The sequence below is a fragment of the Hypanus sabinus genome, chromosome 4 (assembly GCF_030144855.1).
Source record: "Hypanus sabinus isolate sHypSab1 chromosome 4, sHypSab1.hap1, whole genome shotgun sequence".
In the NCBI taxonomy this organism is placed as follows: domain Eukaryota; kingdom Metazoa; phylum Chordata; class Chondrichthyes; order Myliobatiformes; family Dasyatidae; genus Hypanus; species Hypanus sabinus.
Window position 1 is genome coordinate 55,724,661 of NC_082709.1, and position 22,366 is coordinate 55,747,026.

The 22,366-nt window shown below is 40.4% G+C and overlaps 1 protein-coding gene across 5 annotated transcripts in view; it reads left to right on the top strand.

Moving 5' to 3' along the window:
• Window positions 1-22,366, top strand: part of hdac4 (histone deacetylase 4) — a 432,610-nt gene that overhangs the window by 29,185 nt on the left and 381,059 nt on the right. For 3 of the 5 annotated variants that reach the window (XM_059967108.1, XM_059967110.1, XM_059967113.1), the window contains exon 2: window positions 1,096-1,320. The exons of 1 other annotated variant lie outside the window; for it this stretch is intronic. In XM_059967108.1, the coding sequence (XP_059823091.1) occupies window positions 1,296-1,320 (25 nt within the window). In that variant the 5' untranslated portion in view covers window positions 1,096-1,295. The remainder of the gene's footprint in view (window positions 1-1,095; window positions 1,321-22,366) is intronic. One more of the 5 variants, XM_059967109.1, reaches the window with a different exon arrangement.

Consider the following 22,366-nt stretch of genomic DNA (forward strand, 5'->3'; position numbering starts at 1 on the left):
ATGCTCCAAAGAGACCAGGATTTTTCAATATAAATCCATAAATCTCTGAACTAGTACGTGTTTTAAGTTCATCTTTTTTAGCAAATGGACATTGATTTAATATCTTATCTGAGAGGCAGCAGCATTCCAAAAAGTGATGTAGCAAGAATTCTGCCAAGGCAATTGCTCTTAAAAATCTATTTAGGACAAGGCAATTGAGCCCGTGGTTGGAAAACAAATTGGAATACATTGGTGACAACAAGTGGCCAGGGATAGTGAGGAATTTAAGAGGTTTACACTAGGTTATTGTTCTTCATTGCAGTACCTGTGGGACAGTGGTCTTTACCATCAACTCAAAATGCTCCTTTGATGGGTGGTCAATGTCTGAACGGAGACTGGCCCAGAAGCAGTGATGGGGATGTTGAAGAAAGTGACCATTTCTCTTACAGAGTGCAGCTGGGATGGGGGGGAGAACATCGCACCTCCATAAGTAATATGTTCACTTTAATTGGGAGCGTGGCTGCCACGTTGACAGTTTGTTTACCAAGATGGACAAAATTTAAAATGTAGTTACGATACGTGCCTGGAAAACTGGATGTGAGATTGCTATTGGAAGCATGGAGAGATTTGTAAAGTATATATAGGAAGAGTGAGATTAGCTACTGATTTTGATAAAATGAGTTATTCAACTTATACTTTTGGAGTTGTTCATTTTGTTATATTTATTTTCTAAAGGGAATATTTTCACTTCTTACCATGAAACTTTGGAAATCTGGAGTATGTCCATAAGTCTGTAATATATAAGAGCAGAACTAGGCTGTTCTGCCCATTGAGCCTACTCCGCCATTTGATCACGATTGGTTTATTTTCTCTCTCCACCCCATTTTCCTACTTTCTTTCCGTAACCTTTGATGCCTTTACTAATCAGGAAACTATCAATCTCTACTTTAAATATAACTAATGACTTGACCTCCACAGTGCTGAGTAAAGGTTATTTGCTTTTGGAATAAGTTTTTGCTGTTAGTATTAATTGGTCTAAAATAGCCAAAATGTTTTGAACTTCTTTTGTGGTAAGAATGCCTTTTCAAATTTAAATTAACCAAATATCTTTCTCAGCAGGTTCACAGTTGGAAGTGGAGTGAAGAAAATACCTAGTTTGGAAAGTAGTTCTTTGGCTGAAGAACAGGATGCATTACTGATCAAGAATTTAGTAATTTACCAAATTTGTATGTATTCCTGGAGCCCTTGGGGGCTGTCATTTTATTTGCTCGGAAAATTTGATCCATTGATATTTGCTGCATCTGTGGACTGTCTAAATGATGACCTCTCAAAGCCATTCAGGTAGGCCATGTTCAGTAGTTCATGTGTTGTATGTGTTGACAATATTGATGTTTTTTTTTTCCAAATCATGTTGTTTGCTATAGTGATGAGGTCCTCCCAGAAAGTCCCAAGTTCATTTGAACCTTAAACCATCTGAGCTTGGACAGGATTATTATCAATCACCACATCCTTGCTGTAGGATAACTTTATTGCTCATCTTAATGTTTACTGATATTCGATGGATGGATGAATAATGGAAAAAAAAACTGGGCTTGATACTTTCCACAGGTTCATAACCTGTTTATTAGCATTAATTTAAAGAATTACCACTTGGATAAGTTTTTGCATCTCTAACCACCTATAGTGCCACAACTTAGCACAAATATGTTTCTATAGAGGAGAGTTGTGGTAGAAGTTGTCAAATTAAATTCTGCATGGTACAATGCCTTGTTCTAAATAAAGTCTTTGTCAGTGGCAAAATGGAATTTCAGACTGTTTCAATAACATGTTTTTTTTTTGGTTAAAATAGCTTTCTTCTTTTCTTAGCATGTTAGTATTCTACTTCCTAACTCTGAAATGAACATCTGGAATCCCACATGTATATTTGTCGTAGTTTATTGGATTATACCCTACATAGAAATCTATACAAGAAATTTTACTGTGATTGTGACAGTGTTTTTTTTCCTGTATTGTCTGATGTTGAGGTTATCTACCTCTTGGATAACTATTTATATTTCATGTTCAAAAAGTACTCTACACTAAGGACAGCACTGTAAACTGAAGAGTGAAAGAATTTGAGCTACTTTTGAAGGGGAAAAAGGAACTTGCATTTTTGACAATATGGCTATCTATGTTTCCTTTGTCTAACTTTATTTTAAATGTATGCCTATATGATGAGTTTTTAATTTCTACCATTTTCTGTTAACAATAAAACTGTGTTAAATAAATAGCATGAAGCCAAAATATTGTTTGGGGGAAAGCAGAAAAGCAAGTTTGTTATGTTTCCACACTTTGGAAGGAAAGTTTGTATTAAATATGAGCCCTATTTTTTGCAATGACATTTTATTTATGCCATGTTTGTTCACAGGAAGCCCGGAATACTTGCATTTTGTAAATCTATACAATAAACTTTACCTGATTCTGTCTTTTCCTTAATTTTGCCTTTTTTTATTCCTACAATACCTTAAAGTTATTTATTTTTCCCCTCTGATGACAGTGGTCATAATAATTAAGCTGGAACTTGCTGTCAGAATAAGTGTATTAACACCATATAATGTTATTAATGAACAAATTATTCGACCAGTACAGGGGATCGAGATATGCTCAAATTGGAAATCTCCAGGCCTTGAGTTACATTGCTTTGACACTTGTTTAGTACAAATAACATCCTACCTGTCATTTTTGAAATATTGCTATATTTGCTCAATTGGCTTGTAAACAGATTCTTAAGCAGGGAAAACAGAATACGTATTAATCTAATGCTAATTATCCTCATTGGTTTATAAAGGAATCATTTTAAGCTGTTCAGTTTCATTCTTGCATGCAGACAAGCGCGGTTGCTAGATATTTTGTGAAAAGGATATAGACTTAAATTTTTTTGGTTAAGTATTTTTGCTATTAATGCAGTATTCTCTTTATTTCACTTGTGTCATATTTGACTCTAAATTAGTGCTGACAGCTCAGGGTTGGAAGCATTCCGGGAAATATCATTGCATGACATGTTATGTCTGATGTAATATGTCATATGATAAGATCGTATTAATAACTACCATCAATTCAGTAGCAGAGCAGCCTGGACCAGGTGGTAAAGGCTCTCACCGTGGCTTTCAGATTAAATTAGGCATTTACTTCAAGTCAAGATTTGGGACTCCACTCTTGTCCCCCATACCCATGATGATCATCCTGGCCTAAATTGCTATTACAACAGCTGCTATACTTAAACCTCAGGCCCAGTGCAGGGACAAGTTGCAGCTGCATTTCAGTGGCTTACTCATTAGATAATAAAGTGTGCTCCTCAAGTTTGTCAAGCAGATTTTTTCAGTTTTTACATATTAATACTGCAAGCTGCAATCTGAATATGCAAATTCTCCTGCACAGTTACAGATATATCTCCTGCGTTGCCCTCAGTTGTTTCAAGGAAACTTCTAGACATTTTGGCATGGTTGTAACCCTTCATTAAATCACAATATTCCCTTCTCTGTCATTTGTTCCATTTTCATTTCTGAAATACTATTTAATAAAGATTAAAAATCTTGTCTGACAATTCATAATTGTAATCCATTTATCAGTTAAAGCTTCCAGAAAGATTGGCTGCAAAACTATTTGAGATTAAGGATGCAGAAACAGTTCTAAATGATAGCATGCGTTGTGAGTTCTGTTGCTTCAGGCGGTATTGGTTGTTTGATATGACTGGAGAGCCATGGAATCTTAGTTAAGGAGAAGATAATAGATATGCAGATAACAAGAATGAAATTGAATCTGGACTTCTGCTCTTAAGACAGCGAACAAGTCTGAGCATTGTATTTTGAATGAGTTGAACTAAATCTATAAACTGGTGAGCCTTGATTTAAAAAAAAATGAGCTGTTTCAAAAAGCTTATAAAATAATATTGATTATAGTTTAAAATTCTTGAGCTTGTGCTCATATCCTGATTTTCTTTCAGTTTGGCATAATTATATGGAATTACAGGCAAACACAATGGCTTCTTGTGGCTCTGTTATGTATTCCTGCATCCAGGTGGAGATGAGAATAAATAGGTGGCTGAATAGCATGTATTCACCTTCAGACTGCAGTAAAGCTATTAATAATGATGGGAGGTTACATTATTGTTGGGCAGTTGTAACTAGAGTTTGTATTGTTAGTGGTATTTACTGTGAATTCCAAGAGAGAAAATGACTTGATTGCCTACTGGTTTTTGATGACCAAAAGGGTCGGACATACATTTGATTACTAGGTTTTTTGGTGTACTTTTATGAAAGATTTGTTTATTATATCCCAATTACCTTGTACCACGTGCAAAGACTCACCTTGAAAACAAAATTGTTTTTTTCAGTTCATTCAGTGGTAGCACTAGCATCTATTGCCCATATTGAATTGCTTGCTGAGCCTTCTATTAAAGAGACATCTATTCCATATAAGGAGTTTCCATATATCCAGACCTAATATGAATGCAGATTTCCTTTCAGTTTGGGAAATTTGTGATGGTGACATGCCACAACTATTCTTATTTTCCCAGATGTATTTGTGGAATCCAAACTCTTGTATCTAGCTTTAAAATGTATCTCTGGATTACTAGCCATAAACATTATACTAGCATATCTACACGATTTGATTAGCTATTTCATTAAAGAAATGTATATCATGAGATCACATAATCAGCTCACAAATGCAGTTAAGGTATATTACTTTAATATAAGTTCAAACTGTGTAATAAAGGAAATTCGTGGTCCTGTCTTGTGAGCCAAAAGGGTCTGAGTTTGAATTCCATTTCCAGAATGACACATCTCCTTCCCTTTTCAGCACATTTCTTGAAGTGGTATTGGTGGCATTTGTGGTTATGTCCTAGATTTCCTGCTGATTTCAGTGTTTGACTGAAGGGGGCTAATAGTGCCATCTATAACATAAAGAGACAATGAAAGACAGAAATTCAAAAAATGAACTTTGAAAATGGAATGTTCTTGTGATGGCAACTTGAATTTTTTACAAACACTACCATACCAATATGAAACTCATTTATAGCTCAAGATGAATTAATAAGTCTCAGTGAGTGGGGGGAAAAATGAATGAGGCGATGATTACTTGGTATTCAGTCTCTGAATTTGCTTAAACATGTATATCATTGTGTACTGAAACTCAACCACTGAAGCAGGGCGATCCTGGTTACAAAGTGGAATCAAAAGTTTGAATATATTGCTGTACATCCTGTGAATTACTTCCATACACATGGGAGGTATCTTGGAGGTGAGGTGTAACATAGCTGCAGAGAGGATTGACAATAATGTTCAAATTAAATTTCATTATCAATGTACCATATACAACCCTGAAATTTCTTTTCCTGTGGGCATATTCAGCAAATCTATATAATAGTAACTATAACCAGATCAATAAAAGATCAATCAGAGTGCAGAAGACAACAAACTATAATATAAATAAATAGCAATAAGTAATGAGGTAACAATCTCAATGTTATCTTGATCTCCAATGAGATAACATGAAATAACAAGATAAAGAATCCTTAAAGTGAGATCATTGGTTGTGAGAACATCTCAACGGATGGGAAATTGAGTATATTTATCCCCTTTGTTCAAGAGCCTGATGGTTGTCGGGTAGTAACTGTTTTTGAACCTGGTGTGCAAGTCCTGACCTTCTTGTATCTTCTACTTGATGGCAGCTGCAAGAAAAGAGCATGGCCTAGGTGGGAGTATCCCTGATGATGGGTGCTGCTTTCCTACAACAGTGTTTCATGTAGATACGCTGAGTGGTTGGGATGGCTTTACCTGTGAAGTACTAGGCTGAATCCACCACCTTTTGTAGGATTTTCCATTCAGAGGCTTTGGTGTTTCCATACCAGGCCATGATGCAGCCAGTTGATATACACTCCACCATACGTCTATAGAAGTTTGTCAAAGCTTTAGATGTCATGCTGATTCTTTGCAGATTCCTAAGGAAGCAGAGGCACTACCATGCTTTCTTTGCAATTGCACTTGCATGCTGAGTCCAGGACAGGGCCTCTGAAATAGTAACACCAAGGAATTTTAAAGTTGCTAATCCTCTCCACCTCAAATCTTCTGATGAGAACTTTCTCATGGAGCTCTGGTTTCCCTCTCCTGAAGTCTACAATTAGTTCCTTGGTCTTGCTGACATTGAGTGAGTGTTGTTATGACACTGTTCAGTCAAATTTTCATCAGTCTCCTGCTGTATACTGATTCATCACCACCTTTGATTCGGCTTACAACAGTGGTGTCATCAGTGCACTTGAACGCTGGGGCAAGTAGCACTCTTACTTGATACTGCTATGTATGATTAGGATCAAGGTGTGCATGAAGTGAATAACATGGAGGGAATCTTTCGCAGGCAGCTGAGTTTGTGGAAGATGCTCCGCAGTCTCTCCCAGTTTGTAAATTAATGGTCCAGTGAGGTTTTTTTAAAAGCCATGAATAGTTATTGCTGTTCACTTAATTTTCTTTGACACAGTTGCATGGTGAAGATCATGTCCACTATGATTCTCAGTGGATGGAATCATACTGTGGCATTTGTGGAGCAGATCCTCAGTGGGGGAAGATGTACTTGAGGCGAACTTTCCCTGTGGTAGATAACAGGAAGACATTTGTGTGATTGTTACGGAGGAATTTGATTTCCTGCTTGAAGATGGTCATGATAACAGATTTTCTGAAGACTCCTGGTATGTCCTTCACTTCACAGATGTGGACAGTGAAGTTGTGGGAAATCTTGGGGTCAAGCAGGTAGCTCCTGAAGAGAGAAACATTTAAAATTTCTGATGGATAATCCTCTATAAGAACACCACTTCAGGATTTGAGTGATAGAATTAAGTATGACTAGGGTTTTTTTTTAAAGTGAAAAGATGTTAAAGGATAAATAACAATGAGTAAGAGATAAGGCAGTGACATAAAGCCACCATTTGCCACTATTTACAGACAACTCATTCATAGTATCTATCCATTACAGCTCTGAATCAGTGTGCCCAATTTTTTTAGGTTCAAGTACTCATTCTCAGATTGGCAAAGAAAATTAAGCCAAATTGTTGCTGATGTTTCTGTGTGCATGAAGTGCTAATTCACATTTTTAAAAAAATGCTGAACTGGTGGAGTAATGCCAAACAGTGTATAATTGTTGAAGTAAAAATGTTGGAATGTGAACTCAATGTTGGAAATCCAAAACAAAAGTAAAAATGCTGGAAAAAGCTGGCAGGTAGATAGCAATTATTTTGAGAGAAACATTCATGTTCTGGGTAAGCAATCCTTCTTTGGAATTGGATGAGTGAGAAAAGAAAGCTTATTTTTCCTGTTGCAGGAATGAGGGTAAAGAGAACAGACAGTATGTCTGTGATGGGGCAGAGACCTGGATTGTCAATGTATCCATTTCATAATACTCCTGTAGTTGGAGACAGAAAAGAAACAACAATATTTTAAAACTGAAATGTTCACCAGTATCTCTGAATATGTCTTGGAAGAGTGGAGTTTACTTTTAACTTATTTTTAAAATTCAGTATTGAGTCATGGAGCTGCAGCATACGTAGATGAAAAATGAGATGCTGATTCATGAATTTATGTTGTTATTATTAGAACTATATAGAAGATCAAAGGCAGAGGTTGGTCAGAGAATAGAATAGACTATTAAAGTGATGTGCAAATGGAAGCTCAGGGTTCTTCTTGGAGACAGAATGGATGTGTTCAGCCAAGTGATCTGCTTTGGTTTTCTTTAATGTAGAGGGGACCACACGAGTACCAACTGCAGTACACTGTTTTGCAGTTGTGCTTTGGAACAGCTGCTTGCTAATTGCTTTTTTATTGTCATATGTACTGGGGTACAGTGAAAAACTTAGTTTTGCCATCCCTACAGATGTAGTGGAAAAGAGAATTTCCAGGGTGGGAGGGATATTTGATTATGTTGACTGTTTGAGGCCGTGAAAATGTAGACAGATTCTGTGGAAAGGATGATGGTTTTCATGATGTGCTGAACTGCATCTATCACTATTTTAATTTTCTTGTGGTCTAGAGCAGTGCAGTTGCCATAACAAGCCGTGATACATCTGGATTGGATGCTTTCTAAGGTGCATGGATGAAAATTTGTGAGAGTTAATGAGCTCTTGCTGAGTTTTCTTAGACTGCTTAGGAAGTAGAAGCACTGGCGTGCTTTCTGTGCCATGGCGACTATGTAGTTGGACCAAGACAAGTGAATGAATGGTGATATTTGCACTTTACAACTTGAAACTCTCAGCTATTTCCATCTCAGTACTGTTGATGTAAACAGAAGCGTATGCGCTGCCATTTTCTTGAAGTTTATGACTAGCTATTTTGTTTTGCTGACATAGAGGGGAAAGGTTGTTGGCTTGACACCATGAAATTAGGTTCTCTATTTTCTTCCTGTACTCTGATTTGGCCTTCCTTGAGATTTGGTTCACTGTGGGGGTGTCATCTGTGACCTTGTTGTTGGAGTTGGAGCAGAATCTAGCCACAGGATTGTGAGTGTATTACAAGTAAAGAGGGGGACTGAGGGCACAGCTTTGTGGGGAACTAGTGTTGAAATTAATTGTCAGAGTTATTGCTATTTATCTGTACTGATAGTGATTTGTTTGTCAGTGAGTCAGGTTCCGATTGCAAAGGGAAATGTTGAGTCTTGGGTCTAGGAGCTTGGAAGTGAGTTTGTTTCACATGAAAAGACTGAGTCCAAGTGAGGAAGGGATAAAAGTGCCAATGTTACATCTCTCAGTTACATGTGATAATGTGTGAATGGGAGTGGTTGGCATAGATCAGGGGTCAGCAACCTTTACCACTGAAAGAGCCACTTGGACCCGTTTCCCACAGAAAAGAAAACACTGGGAGCCGCAAAACCCGTTTGACATTTAAAATGAAATAACACTGCATACAACGTTTTTTTTGCCTTTATGCTATGTATAAACAAACTATAATGTGTTGCATTTATGAAATTGATGAACTCCTGCAGAGAAAACGAAATTACATTTCTGCATGCAACAAAAACATTTTGAACTCCGAAAAAAAGACGTTGGGTTGAAAGTTACTTTTAAGTAAAATATTCAATGTCTATTTGAGTCCTTCTTGTATTTATGAAAAACGCCGAACTTAAATTTTCCGCCAGCAGCAAACCAAAAATAACGTCAGCCAGCTGTCATCCTGAAAAATGAAAGGACTATTTCACTGAACAATGAAAAAATATGAATATAAGTAAAATAATAGGCAATTAAAATATTTATCATACTTGGTTAATGGGATTTCTGCTCCTGGACCTCAGCGCACAGCGTCTGCACATCAGGGCTGTATGATGTCACCTTCATCTTTACACAGGATCGCAAGCTGTCATCTGTGAGGTTTTCAATATCACTCCATTTGTGTTTCTGAGCAAGAACGGCCTTCTGACGGGCAACATCTTCAAGGTCTGCTGTCAAGCGTCTAAACTTGGACACCCATATGTCTTTGTCGGCTATGTCGGCCAGTTCCATCTCAAGATCAGGTTGACTCACACCTGCCAATGCAGTCGTATTCAGTAGGGAAGGATCGATGCTTAAGGGAGTGACCGGGAAGGATAATGTGTTTTTTTCCTCTCTGAACTCACAGAAGCGTTTCCCAAACGATGTTTGCATTGCGATGATTGCAGAATGTAAATACTCCGAAATTATCATGTCGTGACCTTGTTTGAACTCTCTCAAATTGGGGAAGTGAGACAAAGTGCCTTTCTGTAAATCTCTGGCAAGCACTGTCAACTTGCGCTCGAATGCCAAAACATCCTCCAACATGTGCAGGGCTGTACATCCTTTCCCCTGAAGAGCTGTGTTCAGCGTGTTCAGGTGCGCTGTCATGTCTACCATGAAGTGTAGCTTTTCCAGCCACTCTGGCTGTTCCAGCTCAGGAAAGGTGAGCCCTTTGCTGCCCAGGAAAGTTTTCACTTCTTCCAGACACGCGACAAAGCGTTTCAGCACCTTCCGTCTGGACAGCCAGCGATAAAAACACGTTGTAGCGGTGTCAGTAAACTGCAGTCAAAGATAGCTTTATTCGAACTAAACAGCCTTGCTTTTAAGCCTCCCTCAACCCAGCCCCCCATGGACGCAGATGCTGCAAAAGACGCGTACTCACAAACCCCCGTAGGCTATCTCCCTTAGCCGGAATGCTGGCTAATTGTGAGCCGTTTCGGATGTGGCAGGAAATGTGTCGCTACACTTAGGTTGTACAAGATCACCATAATTACATTTCAAAAGCTAACAAACTAACATAAAATACATTTTAATTAAATACTGACCAATTATTTCCCAAAGCCACAGGGAGCCGCAGCACAGAGGTGAAAGAGCCACAAATGGCTCGGGAGCCGCAGGTTGCCGACCCCCGGCATAGATGAAAGAGTGAACCAGAAAGTCAAGGATATATCAGTCCTTTGGAAATGCTAGAAAGGGAAGGGAAGTTGTCTGGTGGTGGCATCCCATTGAAGATGATAGAAATTATGGCAGGTAATTGGTTTAATGGGGGGTTCGTAGGTTAAAGGATGGATTTATATGAGACCTTGTTCTTGTTGTACCACTCCACTGTACTATTTCAACAATACGTATTGTATGTTGAGAAATGTATTTCACCTTCCATCTGTAGCACTTTGGAGTAGATATTGAATTCAATAATTTAAAATAATTTGTAGTTTTCTTACTTTCCTTGGACGTGGCTGCATACTTTCAATATAAATCTGTTCTTTTTTATTGACTCTTCTGTTTGTAATTGTAGGAATTTAAAGTAATAGTTACCTTGACAACTTTGCTGTGCAGTCTGTCACAGACTTATTCTCTATTGTCTTCATTCCGCCCATTCTCTGCAACCCAAAAATAGCTTTTCTTACTTTACCTGTTCTGAAGAAGAGCTATTAACCTGACACATTGACTTTTGTTTTCTTTCTTAGATGATGCCTGATCTGCCAAATTCTTAACAGTTTTTATAGTGTACAGTGCTTGTTTTCTTATGTATAAAATTCTACTGCATGGGAGCTGAAGTTCTTAACCAGAACTTTGACATAAGTTAAAAAATTATAGTATCCAATCCCAGGACAATGCATCTCTCCTAAATGTGTTTACATTACTCCATGTTTAGCCCAGCTATGGTGTCGTATTTCCTTGCATTCTTGTCCTATAAATTTCAAAGTCAGCATATTGTTACATTATTGATTTTCTTTGTCTAGGATTTTCAAATGTGCATTGATACCATGAACCATGTTGTACATCTAAACAAACAAATAAATGAATAAATAAATACAAAAGTAGCTATGTAACCTTGGCAGTGTGGTTACCTGAACTTCTCTTTTAACCATGCAAAATACTGGGTGAAAATTTGATAGCTTCCTTTTAACAAAGAAAATTAGTTGCAGGCAAATGATCTTGGTCATGGGCATACATGATTTCTTCATATTACTAGATATGTAATTCAGTGTCACTAGATCCAGAATTGTTCTCTTTATTGTGGGCGTGGGGAAGGGAAATGATCATTCTTGCTGGCAGGATATATTGGTGAGAGTGCATTGTTGCTATTTCATTCTTTTTGTGTCTTTAACACAAGCACTAGAATAGGGAAGTCTGCATGGAATCTGCAGCTCTCCAGTGTGAATTATATAAATGAAAACAGAAGTCATCTCCACCATTCAACAACATCGTCTACCTCAACTCCATTTTCTTGCTCCATCCCTATATCCTTTGATTCCTCTAACATCTGTAAAATGTTATTTGTTTTGAATGCATTCAGTGACCAGATCTCCCCAGCCACTGGGGTAAGGGATTCTGATTCTTTGCTCCTACATGAAAGAAGTTCTCATTTCAGTCCTGAAAGGCTACCCCTTATTTTGACACTGATCATTAGTTATACTCTCGATAATCAGTTAATACAGCTTCCTCAGTTTTACCTCATTAAGTCCTCTACAAATTTTGTGTATTTCAATGAGGTCTCTCTTAATTCTTCTGAACTCCAGTGAGTAAAGTCACTACCTATTTATTTGCTCTTTATATGACTGACTTGTCATTTCAGGAACCATACTATTAAATTTGCTGTGCTCCTGCATCTTCTTTGAGCTAAAAGACCCACAACTGTACATAGTACTACAGATGTGGTATATAGTTGTAGTAGGCAATGTAGTAGTCATAGAGCAGGACAGTACAGATACATGCCCTTTGGCCCAATCTGTCCATGCCGACCTCAGTGCTCTCCCAAATAGTCTCACTTTTTGTATTTTAACCATATACACCTACGCCCCACCCTGCCACATACCTGCTTATCCAAGTGCTTCTAAAATGGTAGGATCGTATCTACCTTAATCGTTTCTTCTGGCAGCTCATTTCAGTACATTCACCACTCCTATCCAAAAAGTTGCTGCTCCGGTCTTAAACTTTTCCCCTCTCACCCTACACCTACAACTTGTTTACACTACCCTATCCTGGGAAACATTGTTACAATGCTCTTTATTTATACAGCAAAAAGGGCAGCATGCATCAACTTAAATCATTTCATTATAACAGTACATCAAAGTAATGCAAGGGAAAATACCAGAATAAAGTCTTGCAGTTACGGAGAGGGTGTAGTGCAGACATACAATAAGATGCAACTCTTTATTTTCACTTTTTTTTTGTAGCTGAAGTATTTTGTTCATACCCCAGTTATTAAATTGTACTCATTTACGACTTTTTACATTGCACTGAACATGTGCTGTAGATTGGCCCAGAGGTCAAGCAAGTGATTAGGTCTTTGCATATTCATTAGTGCTATCATAGCCAGCTGGTGGAAGGTAGCAAGAACATCACAGTACAACTGGTAATGAATGATGTGCAGGTTAGTCATCAGTGAATCATTGCTTCTTGCTACTGACATACTGACTTGACATTTACTGCTCTGATTTTGTAAGCATGTTTGCAGAAGCTATCCATCACTCAGTAGTGAGCCCCTGTCCAACAACAAAGGCCTTGCACAGGGCACCATGGTAGCATAGCGGTTAGTACAACACTATTACAGCTAGGGGATTCAGAGTTCGGAGTTCAATTCTGGCATGCCCTGCAAGCAAATTTAAGTTTCTTCCCATGTGTACTTGTGTTTCTTCTTGGAGCTTCAGTTTCCTTCTAAAGTGCAAAGACCTCCAGTTGGTAGTTGTAAATTGTCTTGGGGTTCTTGGGATTAAACTAGGGTTAAATCAGTGGGAGAAAAATTCTTGTCCTTGAAATGCTGAAAGTAGCTGGTTGAGGCACACTCCTAGCTTAGTTAACCATCAAAAATTTTAAGGACACTTGACTGCTTTTGAAGAATCCTAATATTGAGATATATTCAAATAATTAAAATATCAATAAAATGAAACAATTAAATCTCATTTTTCCATTATTCCTTGACTTCCCACCATGGTTTAGGATGTATTTTATCAGGCCCAAGGGATTTATCACCTTTGTGTGCTTTAGGACTGCCAGCTTTCCTTCTTTCTGCAATATGGATTTGTTTTAAGACATTGCCAGTTTATTTCCTGAAAATCTTAGCTTAAATGACATTCTCAAATGATAAATACAAACAAGAAATATTTATTAAATAAATATTCTTCTACATCTTCTTGGTCTGCCCTTTAGATCCATCTCATTGACTTATTCAACAATGACTTCTCCCAGAGCTTTTAGCAAAAATCCTTCACACCCTTTGCTATGATTTCTTCCAGGTTTCAAAGTGTATCCTAAGAGGCACTTAAGTAGTAATCTGATACTATCTTGATATTGTACGTACTTCAAATTTCCTGAATGTTGAGTTTGTTCATTGCCACTTATTCTTAAAGAATACTTTCATTCCATGTTGGAGGAACAATAACATTCTGGTGCATGGTTGCAACAATGAAGTGCTGGTGACTGGTGGGGAGTGGGGTAATTTTCTTCTGCCATTTATATCATCTTTAGAGTTTTGTTTTTAGAATTTACTTCTTTTTAAACCAAATATAGGCACCTGCAGTAAAGGTTGAAACTTCTTAATCTGTCAACTGTGGAACCTGACTACTGCCAAATCATAGAAATTGGCTCCAGTTGTCTTCTGAACAGGATAAATATGCTTTTTAAAGCACAGGATATTGCCTGGTTCACATGAAGATGTAGTCCTTGATCGGCCTCTCAAAACATTTGCTTATTATTGAGGTGAGTGCAATAGGACACAAATTGTTTAGACATGTTACCTTGGTCTTTTTTAGTACAGGGACAATGATGGATGATTTGAAGCAGGAGGGCACTCTGCACTAGGAGAGGGAGTGATTAAAAATGTCTGTAAAAATACCTGCATTTTGTACTGCACACATCCTGAGTACTCGCCCTGGGATGCCATCTGGTCCCGCAGCTTTGTGACTGTCCGCTCATTGGAAACATCTGCCTCAGAGATGATCAGGTTGCAGGTTGAGGCGGTAGCTTTCCTCAGAAGCTCAGAGTTAGCAACATCAAACCAAGTGTAAAAGTGATTGAGCTCATTTGGGAGGGAGGTCCCGATGTTGGCACCACTATGTTTGGCTTTGAAGTCTGTGACCGTGTGCAATCCACGCCACATGACAGATATTAAAATAAAAGTAGTGAGGCAGAGTTCATGGGTTCAATGTCCATTTAGAAGTTGGATGACAGAGGAGAAAGCTGTTCCTGAATTCCTGAGTGCGTGCCTTTAGGCTTTTGTACCTCTCTCCCAATTGTAATTGTGAAGAGGGCATGTCCTAGCTGGTGGGGATCCATAATGATTCCACCATCCTAAGGCACCACTCCTTGAAGATGTCTTGGATACTATGGAGGCTAGTACCCATGATGGAGATGACTTATTTGACAAGTTTCTGCAATTTTTTTTGATCTTGTGCAGTAGCCCCCCTCCCCCCAATACCTGACAGTGAGACAGCCAGTCAGAATGCTCTCCATGGTAAGTTTGTAACGTTTTCGAGTGTTTCAGTTGACGAACTAAATCTACTCAAACTCCTAATGGAATATAGCTGCTGTCTTGCCTTCTTTATAACTGCAGCAATATGTTGTGTCCAAGTTAGGTCCTCAGTGATATTGCACCCAGGAAGTTGAAATTGCTTATTCTCTCCACTTCTAATTCCTCTATGAGGATTGGTTTGTGTTCCCTCATCTTGCCCTTCCTGAAGTATATTGAAGTATGTACCCTTTCATATTCAGTATATTTTGACTTTGCTAATGTGATCTTGTCTTGCATTCTCATATTTGAATCAAAGGTGCAAAAGTGTCCTATAAAATTTTGTTGACCACCATTGGAGAAAGAATTAAAAAAACCTAGAACTTGCAGGTGTGAATTGGGATGGTGTTTTTGCAGGGAAATGTACTATGGACATGTGGTCGATGTTTAGGAATCTCTTGTAGGATGTTAGGGATAAATTTGTCCCAGTGAGAAAGATATAGTGGTTCCATTGTTTAAAAAAGGTTCTAGAAGTAAGCCTAGCAATTATAGACCTGTCAGTTTGACATCAGTGGTGGGTAAATTGATGGAAAGTATTCTTAGAGATAGTATTAATAATTATCTGGATAGACAGGATCTGATTAGGAGTAGCCAGCATGGATTTGTGCGTGGAAGGTCATGTTTGAAAACCTTATTGAATTTTTTGAAGAAGTTACGAGGAATGTTGACGAGGGTAAGGCAGTGGATGTAGTCTATATGGACTTCAGCAAAGCCTTTGACAAAGTTCCACATGGAAGGTTAGTTAAGAAGGTTCAGTCGTTAGGTATTAATGCTGGAGTAATAAAATGGATTCAACAGTGGCTAGATGGGAGATGCCAGAGAGTAGTGGTGGATAATTGTTTATCGGGATGGAGGTCGGTGACTAGCTGGGTGCCTCAGGGATCTATTTTGGGCCCAATGTTGTTTGTAATATACACAAATGATCTGGATGATGGGGTGGTAAATTGGATTAGTAAGTAAGCCGATGATACTAAGGTAGGAGGTGTTGTGGATAATGAGGTGGATTTTCAAAGCTTGCAGGGAGATTTATGCCGGTTAGAAGAATGGGCTGAACGTTGGCAGATGGAGTTTAATGCTGAGAAGTGTGAGGTTCTACATTTTGGCAGGAATAATCCAAATAGAACATACAGGGTAAATGGTAGGGCATTGAGGAATGCAGGGGAACAGAGAGATCTAGGAATAACAGTGCATAGTTCCCTGAAGGTGGAGTCTCATGTAGATAGGGTGGTGAAGAAGGCTTTTGGAACACTGGCCTTTATAAATCAAAGCATTGAGTACAGAAGTTGGGATGTAATGTTAAAATTGTACAAGGCATTGGTAAGGCCAAATTTGGAATATTGTGTGCAGTTCTGGTCACCGAATTATAGGAAAGATATCAGTAAATTAGAGAGAGTGCAGAGACGATTTACTAGGATGTTACCTGGGTTTTAGCACTTAAGTTACAGAGAAAGGTTGAACAAGTTAGGTCTCTATTCATTGGAGTGTAGAAGGTTGAGGGGGGATTTGATCGAGGTATTTAAACTTTTGAGAGGGATAGATAGAGTTGATGTGAATAGGCTGTTTCCATTGAGAGTAGGGGAGATTCAAACGAGGGGACATGATTTGAGAGTTAGGGGGCAGAAGTTTAAGGGAAACACGAGGGGGTATTTCTTTACTCAGAGAGTGATAGCTGTGTGGAATGAGCTTCCTGTAGAAGTAGTAGAGGCCAGTTCAGTTGTGTCATTTAAGGTAAAATTGGATAGGTATATGGACAGGAAAGGAGTGGAGGGTTATGGGCTGAGTGCGGGTAGGTGGGACTAGGTGAGATTAAGAGTTCGGCACGGACTAGGAGGGCTGAGATGGCCTGTTTCCATGCTGTGATTGTTATATGGTTATATAGAATGGTAGAGTGAAGGAACCATGGGTGACAAGTGAGGTGGAAAATCTAGTCAGGTGGAAGAATACAGCATACATGAGGTTTAGGAAGCAAGGATCAGATAGATCTATTGAGGAATATAGGGTAGCAAGAAAGGAGCTTAAGAAGGGGCTGAGGAAAGCAAGAAGGGGGCATGAGAAGGCCTTGGTGAGTAGGGTAAAGGAAAACCCCAAGGTATTCTTCAATTATGTGAAGAACAAAAAGATGACAGGAGTGAAGGTAGGACCAATTAGAGATAAAGGTGGGAAGGTGTGCTTGGAGGCTGTGGAAGTGAGTGAAGTCCACAATGAATACTTCTCTTCGGTATTCACCAATGAGAGGGAACTTGATGACGGTGAGGACAATATGAGTGAGGTTGATGTTCTGGAGCATGTTGATATTAAGGGAGAGGAAGTGTTGGTGTTGTTAAAATACATAAGGACAGATAAGTCCCCAGGGCCTGACAGAATATTCCCCAAGCTGTTCCACGAGGCAAGGGAAGAGATTACTGAGCTTTTGGCTAGGATCTTTATGTCCTTGTTGTCCACAGGAATGGTACTGGTGGATTGGAGGGAGGCGAATGTTATCCCCTTGTTCAAAGAAGGTAGTAGGGATAGTCTGGGTAAATATAGACCAGCGAGCCTTATGTCTGTGGTGAGAAAGCTGTTGGAAAAGATTCTTAGAGATAGGATCTATGGGCATTTAGAGAATCATGGTCTGATCAGGGACAGTCAGCATGGCTTTCTGAAGGGCAGATCGTGTCTAACAAGCCTGATAGAGTTGTTTGAGGAGGTGACCAGGCATATAGATGAGGGTAGTGCAGTGGATGTGATCTACATGGGTTTTAGTAAGGCATTTGACAAGGTTCCACAGGGTAAGCTTATTCAGAAAGTCAGAAGGCATGGGATCCAGGGAAGTTTGGCCAGGTGGATTCAGAATTGGCTTGCCTGCTGAAAGCAGAGGGTCGTGGTGAAGGGAGTACATTAGGATTGGAGGGTTGTGACTAGTGGTGTCCCACAAGGATCGGTTCTGGGACCTATACTTTTCATGATTTTTATTAACGACCTGGATGTGGGGGTAGAAGGGTGGGTTGGCAAGTTTGCAGATGACACAAAGGTTGGTGGTGGTGTGGATAGTGTAGAGGATTGTCAAAGATTGCAGAGAGACATTGATAGGATGCAGAAGTGGGCTGAGAAGTGCAGATGGAGTTCAACTGGGATAAGTTTGAGGTGGTACACTTTGGAAGGACAGACTCCAAGGCAGAGTACAAAGTAAATGGCACAATACTTGGTAGTGTGGAGGAGCAGAGGGATCTGGGGGTACATGTCCACAGATTCCTGTAAGTTGCCTCACAGGTAGAGAGAGGAGTTAAGAAAGCTTATGGGATAGAGTTTAATGATGTAATGATGCAGCTCTCTAGAACTCTGGTTAGGTCACAATTGGAGTACTGTGTCCAGTTTTGGTCGCCTCACTATAGGAAGAATGTGGAAGCATTGGAAAAGGTACAGAGGAGATTAACCAGGATGCTGCCTGGTTTAGAGAGTATGCATTATGATCAGAGATTAAGGGAGCTTGGGCTTTACTCTTCGAGGAGAAGGAGGATGACAGGAGAAATGATAGAGGTATACAAGATATTAAGAGGAATAGATAGAGTGGACAGCCAGCACCTCTTCCCCAGGGCACCACTGCTCAATACAAGAGGACTTGGCTTTAAGGTAAGGGGTGGGAAGTTCAAGGGGGATATTAGAGGAATGTTTTTCACTCAGAGAGTGGTTGGTGTGTGGAATTCACTGCCTGAGTCAGTGGTGGAGGCAAATACACTAGTGAAATTTAAGAGACTGCTAGACAGGTATATGGAGGAATTTAAGGTGGGGGGGGGGGTTATATGGGAGGCAGGGTTTAAGGGTCAGCACAACATTGTGGGCCAAAGAGTCTGTACTGTTCTGTACTATTCTGTGTTCTATAAAACACTTTTTAGGCCGTTCTCATTTTTTTAAAGCTGGAAATCTTTTGACATTGAAAGCGATTTGTGCAAGAGGGATGACCCTCAAGCAGACTTTTGAGAAGTTGCTCTGTTAGAGTAATTATGGACTTTTTTTGTATATGATTTTAAGTTTGGTTTGGTCATGGCTTGAAACCATGTGGTCAGTTTTTAAAGAACTCCAAAGGAAACCTTGTAAGTTGGTGTTTACTTTGTGGTTCTCGACAAACCTAGCAGTATCATAAAATGCTGGAAATGCTCAACAGTTCAGGCAGAATCAGTAGAGCGAGTAACAGAATTGACAATTTAGGCCAATGAACTTCCATCAGAGCATCAGTTTTTTTGTACAGTATACATATAAAACTGGAAGATGAGCCTGTGACTTCCATCTTTAATGTTTTTTTAATTAATTTTTTATACATTTTCTACATAACTACAGATAAAAAAAACCCCAGAGCAAAATGAAGAACATTGATACAGTGCAAAAATAAACATACAATAACAATATGATACAAAGAAAGATAATTGAAAAAGCACCCAAATTGAAGACGTAAAATTAGTATCCTCCCCAAGCCCCGCAACACAAAAAAAAACTCCAGACCAACCGCAACACAATATAGAGAATATAAATCAGGACAATCAAACCCCCAAAGCTGTAAATACACTTAGCAACAGAAGATATTAATGCCTACTACCAAAAGAAAAAGGAGCTGAAAGCAAGGGACCGAAAAAAAACCTTAGTTAAGAGGAAGGTTATGAAAGTACTCAATATAAGCTCCCCAGACCTTATGGAACTTTAAATCCGAATCAAGAACTGAATAATGAATTTTTTCAAGGTCTAAGCAGGCCATAATATCATTAAGCCATTGAGCATGCGTGGGCGGGGCAACAGCCCTCCATTTAAGGAGGATTAAACGTCTAGCCAGGAGAGAGGCAAAAGATAATATTCGACACCTAGTCGAACCCATCTTTATTGTTTTATTGAAGTATATTGTGCTTCATTACAAAGTTCAAAACTGTACATTGTACACCAGATATAGTCAGAATTTCCCTCAATAATTGTTAATAAATGTCCTAGCATTAAATGATAGCATTCTGCTTTCCTAATCATTTGAGTAGTTGCTCCCTAGCTCTTTGCGAATCAATCCTTTGGTGTTACAGAACTCTGCAGCCCTTTACCATGTAGAACATGTTTTTTAATTCTTACAACTAAAATGGATAATTCCTTATTTCCCACATTTTGTTTCATTTGCCAGAACTTTGCTCACTTAGTTAACCTGTAGTTCTCTTCATTTCTTACTCTGCTACATAATTTGTATCATCAGGTTTTGCATCTATCCTAATTGGTGCCTTCATTAATCATTGTATAAATTGTAGAGTTAAGGCTGATCCCTTTGCATACCACTTGTGTCATGCCGCTGACCTGTTTATTACCTGTTCTTAAAAGGTACCCACAGCATTTTCATTCATGACTTCCCAACCCAAAGAATAATACTTATTCTCTCTAAAAGGTTCAGAGGTACAATTTAATGTCAGAGAAATGTATACAATGTACATCCTGAAATGCCCTTTCTTTGCAACCATCCACAAAAGCAGAGGAGTGCCCCAAAAAATGAACGGCAGTTAAATGTTAGAACCCCAAAGGCCCCCAGCAACCCCCCCCCCCCGTGCATAAGTGGCAGCGAGCAACATTACCCTCTTCCCCCACTGGCAAAAAAAAGGCATCAGCATCACTACAAGCACTTAAGCATGAGCAAAGCAATAGCAAAGACACAGACTTGTGTTATATCTCTCTGTCCTCTCTCTCTGTCCTTTCTCTCTCTCACTCCTCTCTCTCCCCTCTCTCTCTCTCTGTCCTCTCTCTCTCCACTCTCTCTCTCTCTCCCCTTCCTCTCTCTCCTCTCCTTCACTCCTCTCTCTCCCCTCTCTCTCCCCTCTCTCTCCCGTCTCTCTCCCGTCCCTCTCCCCTCTCTCTCCCCCCTCTCTCCCCCTCTCTCCCCTCTCCCCCCTCTCTCCCCCTCTGTCCTCTCTCTCTCCACTCTCTCTCTCCTCTCCCTCACTCCTCTCTCTCCCCTCCCTCTCCCCTCCCTCTCCCATCTCTCTCACTCCTCTCTCTCCCCTCCCTCTCCCCTCCCTCTCCCATCTCTCTCCCCTCTCTCTCTCCTCTCTCTCCCCTCTCTCTCCCCTCTCTCTCCCCCCTCTCCTCTCTCCCTCTCCTCTCCCTCCCCTCTCTCTCTGTCTCTCTCTCCACTCTCTCTCTCTCTCCACTCCCTCTCCCTCCCCTCTCTCCCTCCCCTCTCTCCCTCCCCTCTCTCCCTCCCCTCTCTCCCTCCCCTCTCTCTCTCCCCCCTCTCTCTCCCCCTCTCTCTCCCCCCTCTCTCTCCCCCCTCTCTCTCCCCCCTCTCTCTCCCCCCTCTCTCTCCCCCCTCTCTCCCCCCTCTCTCTCCCCCCTCTCTCTCCCCCCTCTCTCTCCCCCCTCTCTCTCCCCCCTCTCTCTCCCCCCTCTCTCTCCCCCCTCTCTCTCCCCCCTCTCTCTCCCCCCTCTCTCTCCCCCCTCTCTCTCCCCCCTCTCTCCCCCCTCTCTCTCCCCCCTCTCTCTCCCCCTCTCTCTCCCCCCTCTCTCTCCCCCCTCTCTCTCCCCCCTCTCTCTCCCCCCTCTCTCTCCCCCCTCTCTCCCTCTCACTCCTCTTTCTCACTCTTCTCTCTCTCACTCCTCTGTCTGACCTCTCTCTCCTCTCTCTCGCTCCTCTCTCCTCCCCTTCCTCTCACAACCCCCTTCTTCTTCTCACACCCCCTTCTGCTTCTCACACCCCAGCTTCTTCCTCTCGCTCTCCCACCTGTTCCCCCCCCCCCCACCCCAACTCTATTCTTCCACCACCTCTCTCCTCCCTCCAACGCCTGGACAGACCACTTCCAAGCTGATCCCAGTCCTTGGCCCTGGACTCTCACACTCATCTGGCCAGTAACCTCCAGTCCCTAGCCCAGATTTGCATTCATCAAGCCTATGGCATCTGGACACATTGACCTATGGGCTTCAATTTCTGAGCTTAAACCTCTGTACTTATTGTCTTTAGTCTTCAACCAATGGGATCCACCTCAGGACTCAACAAACATGATATTTTGAACTCCAGGCCTCCATCTCCAGATTCACACGGATCTCCGACCCCAGAACTCTCTGACCTTGTGTGTGTGTGTGTGTGTGTGTGTGTGTGTGTGTGTGTGTGGGGGGGGGGGGGGGTCACTATCCCTCATTTTCGGGGCGCAATGACCATGGGAATTGCTGGCCTTCAAACTCATAGTACTCTAACTTCGACTTTGCCTAGCTCCTGTCCCTGACTCTTCATTCATTATTGCTGACCTTTAACTGATCCGTGTCCTTAAACTCAAACCTGATTCTCTTACTCCCTGCGGTGTCCCCAGAAATCCTATAAAACTAAAAAACAACTAGGTCTGAGCGACAATCTCGATGGACATCACAGCTACACGCCATCTTGACTGGAAGCTACTTTTGGTCCC